The sequence below is a fragment of the Plodia interpunctella genome, chromosome 2, assembly GCF_027563975.2.
Source record: "Plodia interpunctella isolate USDA-ARS_2022_Savannah chromosome 2, ilPloInte3.2, whole genome shotgun sequence".
Classification (NCBI taxonomy): Eukaryota; Metazoa; Arthropoda; class Insecta; order Lepidoptera; family Pyralidae; genus Plodia; species Plodia interpunctella.
In genome coordinates, this window is record NC_071295.1 from 2,710,587 (window position 1) to 2,726,872 (window position 16,286).

Consider the following 16,286-nt stretch of genomic DNA (forward strand, 5'->3'; position numbering starts at 1 on the left):
CCGTTTAATTACTGGTGCAGAGTTAATTATTTGCCTCGCGCGACCTGCGCTGCGTATTGTAAAGTTCATTCTACACGCCCGTGATTTATATAAAGTAAAACTACCTATAAATGTGTGTCGTTATATTATAAGCTTAGTTTCGTATTATCCCTGCGTAATAGACTTAACTCCGAGACAGCAGTATTAATCCATACAAATGCTACTTTACCTGAAAATAATGACATCGTCATAAAATTATAAATTTATTTGATACACATGAACGTACAAGTGGTATATATACATGCCCCAGGCAACTAGTTAAAATAGCCGTTCTGTTAAATATCTAGACAATTGAATAACGCCATTCAATTAAACGTCAATTAACCGAATGGCTGAATACAACATTCAACAGTAACAGTACAGCTAGACGAACGCTGAGCTTACTGGTTAAATGTAATAATTTACAAGCTTTTGTTTTTAGATAGAGATAAAAAATATAATATGTTATCCCTTATTTAATGACAACCTTCGTGTTCCCAGTAATGCCTTTTAATAGCTTTAAGAAATTCAGAAAGTAAGTATGCTCTTCATACCACGCACGAAGCCACGGGAATTCATATCGGACGAGAAAAAATATTCGTACGTGTTTATAACGAAAGAATCCGTGAATTTGCTCGCACCTTTACTGAGAAGGACGCTTTATGAATTCCTCACATTTCACGCGCGAGTAATTCGAAGTACCATTGCTGCGAAAAGCTCAAAGGACGGATCTCATTCACACGCCTTTCCCAATGTATTTAAAACATTAATTTTCTACGTATATTTTCCTTATAACGACTTTTGCTTTGCTTTTGAATCCGCGACTGAAACATGTACAACTTCTATAAAAAATCCAATAAAGAGATTGGCGTGGCTACACTGGAAATATTATTGAGGGACATTTTCATGGCATTTTAGATTATGAATATGAGAAGTTTGAGACTTGTGTTACAACTCAACAATACTATATTTTCTGACTTTATTTTTATGTTTTTATTTTCCCGATTCAGCAACATAGGAAGTTATTGATTATGGAAAATAACTAATAGTGACCAAGTTGCCAGGAACCAGATGTGAAAAGGTCAAAGGGCTGTGTTCCCATTTTGCCTCCATAATCCTGTCGTCTGATTGTACCCTATTACCACAATAGAGGAATCTGTTCAGACTGAAATACAATCATTAGCCTTGAAATCGTCCATTGTAGTGGTTTTATTGGACGTGTTTTATTTATTTTACCTGTTGTACCTCAAAATATAAAAAACGGAGCCCTTATTTATATGTAAAATCACTCGTGCGTCTGTCTGTCTTCCCGACTTTCACGGCTAGTTGAATATATTCTTTGACTGAATTGCAAATTCATGTAACAAGCTTATTATAATCCAATTCAACAACTTATTAAAGCATTTAAAAAATGTTTTGATGTTTTATTGCTTTCACAGATTGCAAATTAAAAGAAAAATAAATTCAATGTTCTTATTTACGTTAAATTCATACAGATTTTGATTCAGTTTGTGTCAGGCACTATAAAGAAATATGAATAAGTGAATTATACATCGGTGCAGCAGTCCACTGCAGATATAATCACCGACCTATTCAGAAAAAATTACAAGGAACATGTACCTTAATGTATGGTAAACGTTTTTTCAAACAATGCACAATTAGCGAAATTTATGGGGGTGAAAATATTAACGGGCGATGTTAGCTCTCTCCAGAGTGACAGGTAATTATGCGCGAAGCCGGCTAAAGGGCGAAATGGATTAACAACTCTAATATTTGTTTACTGTATTTTGATGAGCTATTAATTACACTGTGTTAAATTAAATTAGTGTCTTAATTTTGTCAAAGTGATATATTGCTCATTTATAGTAATTAAAAATTGATGAAGTTTATTAATTTTATAATAGTTAGGTGCTTATATTTTTACATTTTGACTAAATTTATTTATATTGTAAATGTGAAGAAAGAATTTAATGGATGTATTTTGCCCCCCAAAGCGAACACTCTGCATATTCAATTGAACATAAACATTCAGTAATGTCTTATACTACTTAATTAATTCAAGTAAGAATAATTCCATATTATACGAATGGACCCCAACTACGCCTTTTTTGACCCCATCCAGTGACGCTCATTAATTTTCTTTCATGAGGGTTAAATCTCATTAGGTTATCCCTTTGGAACAATTACGTAGGTACATTATACATGTAATCCTACAGTGTGACATAAACATTCAACTTAAACTTGAGCCTTCGTAGCTTAAACCTAAGTCTTTGTAGCAATCCTTTTCAGTGCTTAGCAAAATGTTTGAAGGTTTTGATAATAATTTCTAACATGCTCATTTGCCCACTGTGTGAAAATACCTTCGGATCATGTACTTCATTATACCTAACTTTCTAGTTTCTCTTTCAAGCATACGTCTAAAAGGTAGCCTTAACCTTCTTTTAATGGAATGTACACGATTACATTTTTCAACATTTTTCAAGTGAATGTGTTATGGAGAGATCGCTATCACTTGAGTTCAATCAATGACGCACATTGAAGAGTTTGACGTTAGTTATGTTGGTTTTTCGATAGACTTGTTTTTTCTAGTTTGAAAAATAATATAAATAAATCCGGCCAATTGCACTTAGGGTGCAAGTATTGTTTATAAAAACGGCAATAAAATCACATTGGATATGTATTGGGGTGGCCCCCTTAAATACTTATTTTATTCTTTTTGTTGTTATAGTGGCAACAGAATTACATCATCTGCGAAAATTTCAACTGTGACTACCCAAAGGGCAAAACAGAGCCCTGAAATATCTGTCATTGGACACAATTAGAGCAAACAAAAAGCTAGCGATGGGCTGATAAGCATAGAATTAATTAACAGTTTCGATTGTAGTACCGCATCCCCGGTTCTGTCTGAGGAAATTTTAATTGCTTTCTGCTCGTAAGGACGAATTTCGCCGCCAATTTGTTGGAACATTCTGTTTTGGTCATTTTCATTTAATTAGGTCACCCAGAGGTCGTTCAATCAAAATTTACTTTTTAATTTAAGCTACAATGTATATCGCAATGGTCGGTATATATATATACATTCTCATTAGATTAGTCGAGCAACAATAATTTCAATCAAAATGGATTAAATAAATACAAACTACTAACATTTATGAAAGCAGAATTAGCGTTCGAAATCAATTTCCCGCGTATCCGACCTGCCGGCCTCCAGGAAATTGCCTACATTACGCATGTATCTAAATTTACTAATCCAGAATGCTCATCACTCGCCCTTTACCTTTTGTATACCTACGTTTAGTATGGCATTTCATTCTTATAGTTATTCCCCTATGTTACAGAATAATATTTTTACAAGCTTGCAATGTAACTATGTATAATTTAGTGGAATCTTGCAACCGTCTTGGATGAAAATGCATTATTATGATTAGCATGACCGGATGGTGCACACAGGCATGACCTGGCAACACTTCAACGGTTCACTACACGGATATATTTTTTTGTCACACATTGAATGTGACAACAATAAAAGCTTGTGTCAAAAATGTCATTTCGGTTCTGTAAAAAAACTTATTTATTATACCATGTCTATGCTCTGTCAAGGTTTTAGTTAGGGAGTTCAACCGCAGCATAATTACGCCCACAAATGAGGTTCAAAAATAGGCTACTTATATCTTAAGTCAAGCTTGTTTATTTTATCGCTTTAATTATATTTCTTCTACATAACATTCCAAAGACCCTCGTAGTACAGCTAAAATTAAAATCATCTTTCATTTTTACGGTAACACGTTAGCTCGCTAAGACCTGAAACTCATTACGCTAGGATGGTAAATTAATCTGGAACGACCTCACCTCACGTACCTACGCTGTCAGTGAAAATTTGGCGCGCGTTTTGTATTTTTACGTATTTATGGGAATTTAGAAATAATATCTTTCGGTCTTTATTTTTAAGCTGCTCAACTATTAGATAAACCTCTAAAGCTAGTTAAAATTAGAAAAAATGTTATCAGTCTACATTACTCGTTGTAGTTCCTGAGGTCCTGTTTTAGGAATTACTGAGAAAATCTCATATAATATCATATAATAATCATTAAACCATTAAAATAACTTTAGAATTGAAGTTGAAGTTGAAATATCTTCGTCCCATAAAAAGGCATAACAATAATGTGGCATTGTAATTTACATATCGAGACGTAAAATCTTGACATATATACTAAGTAGCAATGTACCCAACCTAAACATAATTGTTTAGTGTGACAGTGTAATTATTTAAAATAGCGATGTGATTAGTCGGCAGCTGCGACTTCATTAGATGACACGTCGTCGGATGGAGGGGACGAAAACAGAATTGATTGGCTCGAGTCCGCTCTGTCTCTTGAGGACGAAAACTTTGTCTTTATTATTAGTTATGAGAAAATATATACCAGGGGTATATTTTTTCTACCTATAAGACTTCTGATAAATATTTTTTGAAGTGAAAACTTATTTAGCAGCGTTACACTTTTTGTGATGGGTAAAAAATGTTAAACTCGCGTCAACCTGATCGAAAATTCGTAAGACGTCAAAAATGCACAACGTTAATATTCGAGTTTTCCCGGAGTGCAACCCATTTTAGAATGAATAGATATTTTTCAGTTTCAGAGTGCCTATGCACTTTTAAATCCTACTGTATCGTATCAATGTAAGAATAAGTACGGATGAATACTGCATAAATAAATAAATAAATATACAAATCACACAGATTTGAGTTAGCCCCAAAGTAAGTTCGAGACTTGTGTTATGGGATACTAACTCAACGATACTATATTCCATGTCCATTAGGCCACGGAGGTATTCAGGAAAAGCGATTTCAAGTATTATTCAGGATATCATATAAAAAATAGGATACGAATATATAATGTGCGTCTACATAATGTTTTCAAAAGTAATAAAATGTGTTGTAACATGATGTAAGATCCTGCGGTTACAATTACATAAACATTTTATGCAACTGTAGATGACGTCACTCGTTTGTCGGCCTACACGAGTGCATTTCCATGTTCAATGTCATTCTCGAATCTCTATTTTATATCCCTTGTACTGTATCTACATTTGAGTCGGGAGACTATTTGAAGTTTATTATTAACAATACGAATGAAATATTTTAATTTCGGAATTACTGGTAGATCAGGTGAAAATGATATTATATTCAAAATACCACTTATGCAAATTAATAAAACATACCATGAAATGATAACGGCATTTATATCCTCTTTTTTGGAGCCGGCTTAAAACGACCTTCATCAAGGGCCCTTGGAAATTGCCTCATTTTCTAACAAGGTTATTTTTATTCTCTGTATTGCAAATCCATTTACATTATGATTTGCTGTGGAGTTTGTTTTTGTGAAGGTTTTTCTCAGAATTTTAAGATCTATGGGGTTCAGTCTAATAAACCCAATATATATGAATATTTATAACTTGAGACTGATCTCGTAAAGAGGTCTAATCTTTAGTCGAAATCTCCATTTTTAATTAATTTCAATATAATATAACTCTCTTTCAGCTTGAGCGTTTTCTCGGTTTGTTCCGCCGATATAGATACCTTCCTACTCCACGTCGCACGTTTCTATACATAAAATATATTAGCTATTGATTATTCTTTTCCTTAAATACGATATAGTTGATGGAAAACTGTAGTGATTTATTTCACCTGAACCAACGTCAGCTTCCACATTGAACTGTTCGTAGCGCGGCTTGATTTGAATATTTATAGAAGCAGAGTCCCACTTAGGGTTGCCTAGATGTCTTTTTTTGAATAGATAGCGTAATATAAACCTTGAAATACTTGTTGCTTACCAGCTCTCAGCAATCGTGGGATAAAATGTGTAGTATGTTTATTTGTGTGTGTGACCATTCTATGTGCCATCATATTGTATGGTTTCTAGTGAGAGATGGGTTTCATAGTTTCAGGTGAAAAGGATAGTGGCATGACATGAATATGTTGTTGTAGCCTCTATGTGACTCCTTTCTATAATGGATTCAAAATACCATATTTTGCTGTGTCTATAATTAGGATGCATGTATTTCTGCAAAGTGAAAATGGTATTTGTTCTTCTGAATTTTCAGGACTTTTCAGTCACCTGGTTCCCCTAGCTGTTCTCGATAGCCGAAAGGTACCGCATACGAGCGAACGTATAACTAGATTCATTTGGAACCATTCCACTTTGTAATTCATGAATTTTCCGTTTGCACGTTATATTTTTTTTCCTCTGTTAATTTTTTTATGTTTTATGCAACCACTTTATAACGACTAATAATTTATATATTGGGCTACAAATAATGATTTCATTTTAGTCTTCAATATTTTATTGCAAGCCAAATCCAATTCGTACTTGTAAATAACAAATATTTTACCTAAAAACAAAAAAAGAAAATGTTTTTCAATTCACACGCGACATATTTGGTTTTGTTTTTATTCCGTACGAACACAAATATTAAAAGTTTTCTGTTGTGGTTAGTTCCTGTGTTCGACTTCACAACAATAGGCGGATTAAACCCCGCGTTCTACATTGTGGTTGGTGAATGTGGCGGGGCTATGAATAAAATGCACCATTCTTGTACACGGCCAAGTGCAGTTTACTTTATAATGCAGCTATTTTAAAAATTGGAATGATTTGTTAGAGAAATATTTATTTTAAAGTTAGGGATTGCGCTAGATTTTCAAAGTAACTCAAGTGAATGGCTGGAAAGAAATTACGATATTTATATTGCTCTGTACATATTTTTGTATATTTCTTGCAATCTGAAAATATTAGAGGCAATTTAAAAGTTTCCGTGTGATATTGATCTCATTCCGATCTATGAATACATAGACGTTACTATGCATACATTTATTATTAAATATATAAATGCAGCCACGTTGGGAAATTTACAGCCCTTTTCCATTGAATTTTAAAGTTGTAATAACAAACTACAGTATAGAAACTAGACGACTTGTTATTGGAAATTGTCATAGAACATGTCAATATCATAAACATGGGGAATTTATGTGAAACTGTGATCAAAGGTAACCCCTTTGCTAGTCTTTATCAAACGTCACAATAATGGAAGCAATAGAACGTAAAATTCCACGAAGCAATAACGGATGGTCGCCAACGACATCAAAGTATACAATCGCTGGTATCGATATCTCACAATACGAGAATCGATGAGCAATAACTCGTTAGCCGACTCGTTACTCGCTGTGTCGATGTGTAGTGCTTTTATGTTACAGCGCATCTGTCTGTTGCGATGTCCCTTGTTCAGCCATCTGGATTTATGATACGAGGATAATAACTTGTAGGTGAAGACAACTTGTTGACTATCATGTTGATATTTTTTCGTCGGGATGATCTGCAAAATTATAACTCAATTTAACTTGGACGAAAAGTTGGACCACGTGGCCGGAGCACGAAACAACAATTATAACAAAGAATGGACATAATAATTATCGTAAATTTAATTTCACTTTATTCAAAACATTTTCATATAATATAATAAATAAAAAGGTTTTGAGGTTTTGAGTAAAGTGCGGATAACCTAGAGTGAAATTGTATTTGCACACAAATCGGTTAACTTTTCTATTGGCTATTAAAAAGTTTATATTGTCAATAATGCATATTTATTTCCTTGTTTCCTTGTTTATAGTGCTTAAATATCTGAATTTGAATGCCGCCAAGTATAAATTGTCAAACTTTGAATCTTACTTCCGGAATCTCGTTTTATTGAAATATACTAGTTGTTTAACTATACTTTTAGAATAGTCATATAGGCATACATAGTTAGAAAACATTTCTTGAGCTTGACTTTATCTTTCAGTAATATAGTAATATTATACACAGCGAAGAAAAAATGATGTGCCTCAACGAAGACAATACACATTCGACTGTAGTCATTGTTTCGAAAAGGCGAAGGATCGCAATTGTCATGAAAAATCTCCACTATAATTCAAAGTTTATCATAATGACGGCGCGTGTAAGGAACAAAGAAGGTTTGCAGCTGAGGATCAGTTTTCTGCCGTCTCACAATAAGGCTTTGTGGGAGAGTCCCCGTGGGACATTAACGCTGGGATTTACATAAAATCGTCAGGTAACTTTGGTTCTTTTCGTTGGATGAAAGTGGTTTTGGAGATATAAAAAAGGATATATATATATACATTTTTATGAAAACTAGGAGAAAACTTGTTGATAATCTCATACAATCCAACTACTAGAAATATTATCGATTATGTTTATCAGGAATAGATATAATAAGTTTAATATTAATATAAATTTCAATTAGTATTGATATGAATCTGCATATCAGACAAGTTGATTCAGCAAGCTTCGGATATTTCATTAGATCACAGCGGCAGCAGTGACGAGTGGGGAAATGAAGCATTCATATGCAAACACTGACGCTTATTGGACGTTATGAGGAACCTTTTTTTTTGGAGGTTGATATAATGAAAAATATATCGGCTATCTTGATCTTTATGTAAATAAATTGTATCAAACGTTTATATTTATTATTATTATCGGAACTATTTCAATAGTATATGAAATGATACATCAGCAAGATGATTAAAAATGGTGGAACATTTTATATCTGTAAAAATGCATATTTTAAGTATTTTTGTGGACGCGCGTTTTAAACTTGATTTGATTAGAGATATATGCATATAATATATAGTCTCGAGGCACTTGTAAGTTCTAACTTATAAGTTCTCAATTTTCTAGTTCTACCATGTACCAGAATTTCAAATATACATGCAAATGTGAGATGGCCTCCAGCTGCATCCCTAGCGCCTTGAATTTGACTGCGTTGAAAAGTTACACTATACATAATGTATGTATAGTGTAACTTTGCTTCGCTTTTTTGTTATGCATTTATGCATAATAAAAAAGCGAAATAGTTAATATTATATTTTGACTATCTACAAAGTCTAATAGAATACAATAATTATTACGTTTACGATATATTCATTAACTGAACGTGTTTCGTAGCACGGAGCTACGATATGCTACGGCGTAATTTTATGCTACGATCGCTACAATGCTACGAATTGTGCTTTTATGGCGTAGCATGGGTAAGCAAATCAACATTTTAATTATTATTTAGAATGAATCGATTTAACTTATATTCAATATACGTTGTAACATAGATATGATAATGATTTATTTAAATTTATTATTACGATTATTTTATTAGTAGACTTGTGTGATCGTAACGTTTTGTTTATAATATTTAAATCCCTAAAGAGATAGTAACGTAATGTAGTTTGTCTAATATTCGTGTTAAACCTCGGGGGCCTTGTATATTGGTACTCGGGATGTCTCGTGTTGAAAGGAAATCAATTTGTATTCCCTGCTAAGGTAATTTCTACATCTCGTATCAAATGATTGGTATTGTTATCTGAAATGTTATGATAGATATTATTTGGTATTCCGAATAATCCTAATACAAATCAACGTAACTAATTTGTGCAATAAAGTATTCTTGTGTTGTATAATCCGTATCAGTTCATCATACATATCATCATCCATTTTGATACCTCCTTTGGCTTAAGGCTTTCCTTAAGACGTCCGCTCCGGTCCCTTAGGGCTTTCCGTATGTATGGATAAAATGTATATTTATAACTAAATGGACAAAAAGTATATTAATAACTAACAAAAAGTACTTTATAATTAGACTAATGTAAATTAGTTTTGGGTTCTTACCTCGTTTGATCGTGTGATTGTGTAATGGAAGGCGAAGTGCAGGAACAAAGATAGTGCAGGTGACCTAAAATAGGAGGTAAGAACGTCATTGGTAGCCTAAGTGGTGAACTGAAGCGGGTGAATTACTCTAAAACTAAATTAAATTGTATTAATTTGTTGTGTGTATATATTTCAAGTTATTATTTATTTATTTGATCTTATATATTTATGTATTATATTTCAAGTTTATTTATTATATCTTTCTTGTTTGGTTGGGAAAAATTTGTTAAGAGATTGTAAAATGTTAAGCAAAGCAGCAAAATATATATAAAATTTATATTTATGTATTTTAAAAACTGTTTTTTTATATTACTAAGTAGGCCAACATAGGCGTCCCACAGGCTGCAAGCGTAGCCTGATGAACTGATCGCCCTTTTTTACCATTTGGAACATCGGACTAACTTTTAACTGTCCGGTGTTTGCGTTCGTTAATTGTCAGAGGTGACACGTCGCTCGCTCTTTATTCTGCAAAATTTAGGTCGACAGAGTTTCCAATTAACTTGGCCCGAAAAATGTCATCTGCAATCGTTGTTATATATTCCTCGCCTCTGATGGATAATATTTTGTCGTGATATTTAAACTACAACATATTATCCATCGGGATTACTTTCAAAACCAGATATGATTTAGAGCTAAGTTTTTTTAATAGAGTGTTACTCAATCGCCAGTAGGCTTGCTTAGCTTATTTGAGTGCCAACTAACCTCGGAAATGACGTCACTATCTGGCTTTTTGCCAAGGCTCTGAGCATTCATCCAGCCATGTTGACGTGAGTTACGTAGCTAACCTGAGATGCGTATATTGATTTATTAAAATAAAATGGAAGGAATGACCTTTATCGTACATGGCTTATTGTGTTATGGCTATTGTGATTGCCCAGTTAGCCGTGTCCAACACTTGTGAAACACAATATTAGTGCTATCTGTTCGGTATGATATAGATTATCAGATACATTATCAGCAAACAGTGAAGCAGGCCCTTACTATTTTGTGTTTCTTTAATGCTGTATGCTTTATTTAACCAGCAGTCCTAATGTGCGAAGGCAATTCCTTTCACTGATCTATATACAAAGCCATGCTGTTTCATTATATATCGGGAGCGCAGTAACGCCGATATACGCGGCTGATATACGAAATAAAATCGATTCATTCAACACCATCCCGTCCATTCCTCGTAAGAGTTAAGCAAAGCCATTTGTACAAACTTCGTAGTAAGCCGGCGCTATGCTCTCGCGGTACGTTGTGGGTTGCTGGAGCAGCGCCAATTTTTGGACCGAAATGGATTAAATTGGCAGTTCCGTCATGTACTATAACTAATTTGGTTTATTAATCGTCATTTCAAGTAGTCATCTAAATAGTATTGGAGGTCTTTACTTATTTTAGCTTAGCTTAGCTTTTGCTGAAAACTTGAAATTTATAACTAAAATCTTTATGCAGGTTATTGGCTAGATTATTCGACTCTTCTGAAGAACAAAGTAAATTAAAAGTTTACAAACACTGAACGTATTTTTCTTTAGAGCCAACGACTTCATGACTTAGAAATTAATTCGCAAATTTCGCAAAATGTTGAATATATTATGAAAACTATAATAATCCTTTGGGTAATAGTGTTAAGTGTTAGTTATAATCACAAAAGTGTCATTTTATTTTATCTAATTAAGCATAGATGGGCTACTTCGCTGTCATTCTTTTCTTGTTGGTCTTATAGTGTCTGTCATGTACAACAAAACTATGTAATTGTTTTCCTGTTTCAGTATATCATTTCAAAATGCATCAATCCTGGTTTTATTTATCATAAAGCCTGTAAATAGTTTAAAAATTCAGATATGCACCCAATTCACGATCTTAGTTTGCGAAATAGTTTTGTGTCCACCCGGACCAGTATCCCGAAAAGCTATAAATTTTTCAAGCTTCCACATTGAATGTACAGTTGCCAGTAAAGTTCGACGCAGAGGCGGGATTTCTCGCTACTTGCAATACTAAATTTCATGTCTAGTTCGAGTTTCGATATGGCCATGTGGCATCGATTGTGACATTACATAAATCAAATTGAAGACGTTTGTTGTTGCACATTATATTGGATTGGAGTGTTCTTGATTTTTTTTTAAATTTGTTGTGTAGATAAAAAGCCATTGTAGATGTATATTTGTTTATTTTTAACTTCATGAAGTAACGAACATTTTTACTTAACTCAACTATGAGTTACTATATACTTACTACTTTTAAGATGCAGTATTTATTATGAATGTTTTAAATAATTTCGATTGTTAAAAATTATATGAAAATTCTTCATCTCTGTTTCCATAAATTATAAGACACCGGTTTATTTTTAGCTTCCAAATCTTTTGAATAAATAAATTATCAAAAGTGTACTTACCCGTTCTCATTATGAATTCTTTCCGAAGAAATGTTAAGCATTCTCCTTTTTTATGAGTCTGAGAAAATGCTGCTACAATGTTACTCATTCATAAAATAATGCGAAGTACCTGTCTTTTACCAAGCAAGACTACGAGTACATGTAAGTCACACCTTTAGTCAATGCGTACTACAAATTGACTAAAGGTGTAAACTCCAAATTATTTTGATTATTTTAGGTGGGTGTTAATTACCGTCGATATATCTTGTCAAAAAACATTGGCACAAAGCTTCATGTTCGTAATCTAGCTAGTTAAAAGAAAATTTGTTTTAATACCTATATTTTAATGACTTTACTGCTTCAAACATTTCGTTTCATTTCTACGTGTTTTTCTATTTTCTTATACAATTTCTCTATTCGCATTATTCTATATCCAGTGTTCTTAGTATTTCATTTCTGTAAAAGCATTTCGATCTATCGCTATGTTAATAGAGATAATCGACTCATCGAAATCAATTTGTTAATAAATATTTCTGTGTTATTTGGTTTCTCTCGTAAGTTTAGCACGATTGAAAAATATTTGAAGAAAATGCTGTTGATATTTTTATTCTTGTTTATATTTTTTCTTTCTGTGGATCGAGTGGGCACACGCCTTAGTGTAGGTACCGGGCATCAGGTGTCTCCCATTGCATAATAAAGCCATAAATCGAGCATCGCCATCTCGTACCATTGTTTCGATATAACTACGATATTGAATGTATGTTTTTGGCTCTCGAGACACATTTTATTTGCATTAGGTACATTTGTAACGACCCATATATAGGTTTTTTTTTTTAACAAAAAGGCTGTTGGATTTTTCTTTGTAAAACATTTGTCCCAATGTCCCTGTGCCCTGTATTGATCCAGATGTTGTTCTAGAACTCTCCCATACACTTTACTTTAATTCGTGTAGTAAATATTTGCATTTATTTTTGTTTTTATTATTCACAACTTTTATTTTAGGTTATTTAACAAAACTGATCTACTATTATTCTTTTGTAGAAAAGTGAAAAGGTAAAAAGGAATACATTATGAAAACTAAATATAATACCTTTGCGTTATAATTGCGCTTCGGCATTATGCTGAACCGTAGTACGTAGGTACGGAAACCATCCCTAAAGGGTTAAGAAAAACTTAGCGGAACAAAGGCTAGCATTAAGCGACGTTTATGTAGCCTTTGTTTTTCTAACCCCTTCTTGGAAATGTGGTGAGCTCAGAGATGGGTTTACGCCCGGGCCTACGCGATATTAAACGTTTTAGTATAATTAATTTAATATATGAGTTTGTTCGAAAGTGGCCCTAGTCGATCTGCAGGCGGCTCGCCTGGCTTTCAAGTTTCTTTGCGATTGTGTAGCTTCTGTTGTTGACAAAATATTAATTTACTTGAATATAATGAAAATGATACTATTATTCTATTGTTCTCATTTGAAAGCATATTTTCATTTGTGCACTCTGATCCAGCCTCGTTGATACAAACATTTTTTCGAACTTAATCTCAATTTTGATCGAACGCGGTTTGTATGTTTACGGCGTTTACGCCATAATAGATCGGCGTGCTATTGTCAAATGAAAAATCTTTTTTTATTTATTTAGTCCACTTTTACATCAAGATTTTAATCACTTCGGACCATATAATAAAATAATAAAAAAATCAGACAAATTAAAATTGTACGCCGATTGTTAACGTTATGAACTACATTAAAAAACTATGTAATCAAAACTATGTAAAAAATATGAAGTCGGTCTGTTGTGGAAGCGTCCTATATTATTTTACATGTAATATTATAGAATCATAAAATACAACAATACTATATTTATGTTAAGTTGTGAACGGATGTAAAACAATAAAATAGTTTTTTTAATCAACTATTACGGTAAAACATATCTTATTGTTTGCCTGCTAGTGCCATTGACATCAACCACGCAATTCATTGAATGAATATAACACTATTATTGTGTGACGAATAGAAAATCTCAATAGATTTTATTATGTTAGTAATTGGCATTATATGAAAAATATCAATTAACATTGATAAAAGCAGCAATTTTAAGCGCATCCCTTTAATCTTATCCCTTTTTCCCTTTTTATTGGATGTAATTTTGCCTGGAACTTTATCCCAATTGTTCGGCCACGGTATAATTAAATTTTAATGCTTCTCGGTCCTATTAGTGAAACGGTCGGTGCAACTGAGTTCGCAAATTAAATTCAACTTTTTATAACTTACTCGTAGCTTCTAAACACACGGGGCTCTCTCATTAGTGGCTTAATTTGTAATTCTTAATGAGAATAAATATCTTAAACCTAAAAAAAAGCAGGTGGCATATGCCAGCTACCTGCCCGTTTTACTTGCATCTGGCATTTTTATTCTTCACACGCACATTCTTAACAGCCATGCGGCTCACGGATGCTAAATGGTCACCATAGACTATGAGACGCTTGCAACACCGCTTACGGCTGTTAGAAATAATGTTTTTAATTCTTTTTTTATTTGTTACAGGTTCAGGCAAATCGTACACGATGATGGGCACATCGGGGGGTGATGAAGGCGGCATCATCCCCAGACTCTGCAACGCGCTGTTCGAACGGATCGCCAAGCAACAGTCGCCGCCCGCGCTCACATACAAGGTGCTTTTATAACTTAGCACATGTACAACGTTTTCTGACAGCTATGAGTCAAATACAATACGCGTACCTAGTCTCTGAGGAATAGCCTCATCTACTTTAAATAGGGAATATTACACTGATGTTATCACGCATTTAAAAAAATTGCAATCGTACACTATGGCAATGGGCGGTTTGTGAATGTATTATATCTTAATTTCGCAGGTGGAGGTGTCCTACATGGAGATATACAACGAACGTGTCCACGACCTGCTAGACCCGGAGACCACCAGGCGATCGCTGAGAGTGCGCGAGCATGCCGTATTGGGGCCGTACGTAGATGGCTTGTCGCAGCTGGCGGTCTCTTCGTTCCAGGTGAGCGTGAAATCCTCTTAGCGCTAGACTACTAGCGCTACGAGGATTTATAGTCAATCTTATGAGTCATTGATTACAGCAAGGCTTATTGTAAGAGCTATGGAAGGTGCTCACTACTCATAGTCAAATAGGATTCATTATTCTAATATCAAAAACAAAAAGTCATGGAGCTTGTATGATATGATGCATGATATGATGCTATCATAAGACTACCATAATTTTGTGTCGAAAACCGTTTAATACTTATCAGAACAAAATAATAACATCGTAGTCAAAAATCTTGTGGCTCCTTTATTTTATGGGGGTAAACAAATAAACATTATCCCAAAAACAAGCACTTGTTGTAAAAATAATCATGAAAACGTTTTCTGGTTTATTTCAGTTTCAAAATGTTACTTCCACTATAATTTGTCTGCAATCTGCTTGGTCAGCGGGGGACTGTTTTCTCCGCTCGACATTTGCAGTTTCAGCGAATAATTGCGATCCTCTGGCGCGCATTACACAAAAAAATTACCCTATATAGATTATTTTATTTGCAATGCAGATAAAAAAAGGCTTTAAAAACATTTTACTAGGGCATAGCGGTTCGTGCAGATAGTTTTAAGAAATCGTAGAATCTCGTAGAATTTTTTAAATTACTGTCAAAATATTTTTTTTTTTCAAAAATAAGTGTATATTGTGTGTTTCTTTTTATGAAAGAAAATGTCGAGTGCTCTTATCGTTTAGTTGGTCATTTTGAAGATTCCGTCGAGATAAAGTACCCACTACTTTGACCCTTAGTGAATCTCTCAAGTAAGAACAGCTATAACAGTATAAAGCAATAGGCTGAAAATGAATGGTTCTTTTTAGAAGCTTTAAGAGCGGTTATTCTGCTGAGAAAATTGGTTGGAGCTGGGCAAAACATTCTCTTCTGATTGGCCGATTCGAGGAGTTCATTATGTTAACTTAGAGCGCCTTGGGGCTTAACGGCTGTCATTACTCCTTCGTTTTCGACCCTGCGCCGATCGTTTTCCATCGAAGCCGTTTAATTTCGAGGCAACCTCGACCATCGAAACAAAGTGTCGCTATATAACTATAATTTAGGCATTAAAACTTTGTAATTGTAAATGACGAACTTCTCAAATACCTCGGCCAGTAGCGCTCATAA

The 16,286-nt window shown here is 33.8% G+C and overlaps 1 protein-coding gene across 8 annotated transcripts in view; it reads left to right on the forward strand.

Annotated features, from left to right (window-relative positions):
• Positions 1–16,286, forward strand: part of Khc-73 (Kinesin heavy chain 73) — a 102,532-nt gene that overhangs the window by 51,941 nt on the left and 34,305 nt on the right. For all 8 annotated transcript variants that reach the window (XM_053753173.1, XM_053753193.1, XM_053753235.1 and 5 more), the window contains exons 4-5: positions 14,661–14,788; positions 14,990–15,139. In XM_053753173.1, the coding sequence (XP_053609148.1) occupies positions 14,661–14,788; positions 14,990–15,139 (278 nt within the window). The remainder of the gene's footprint in view (positions 1–14,660; positions 14,789–14,989; positions 15,140–16,286) is intronic.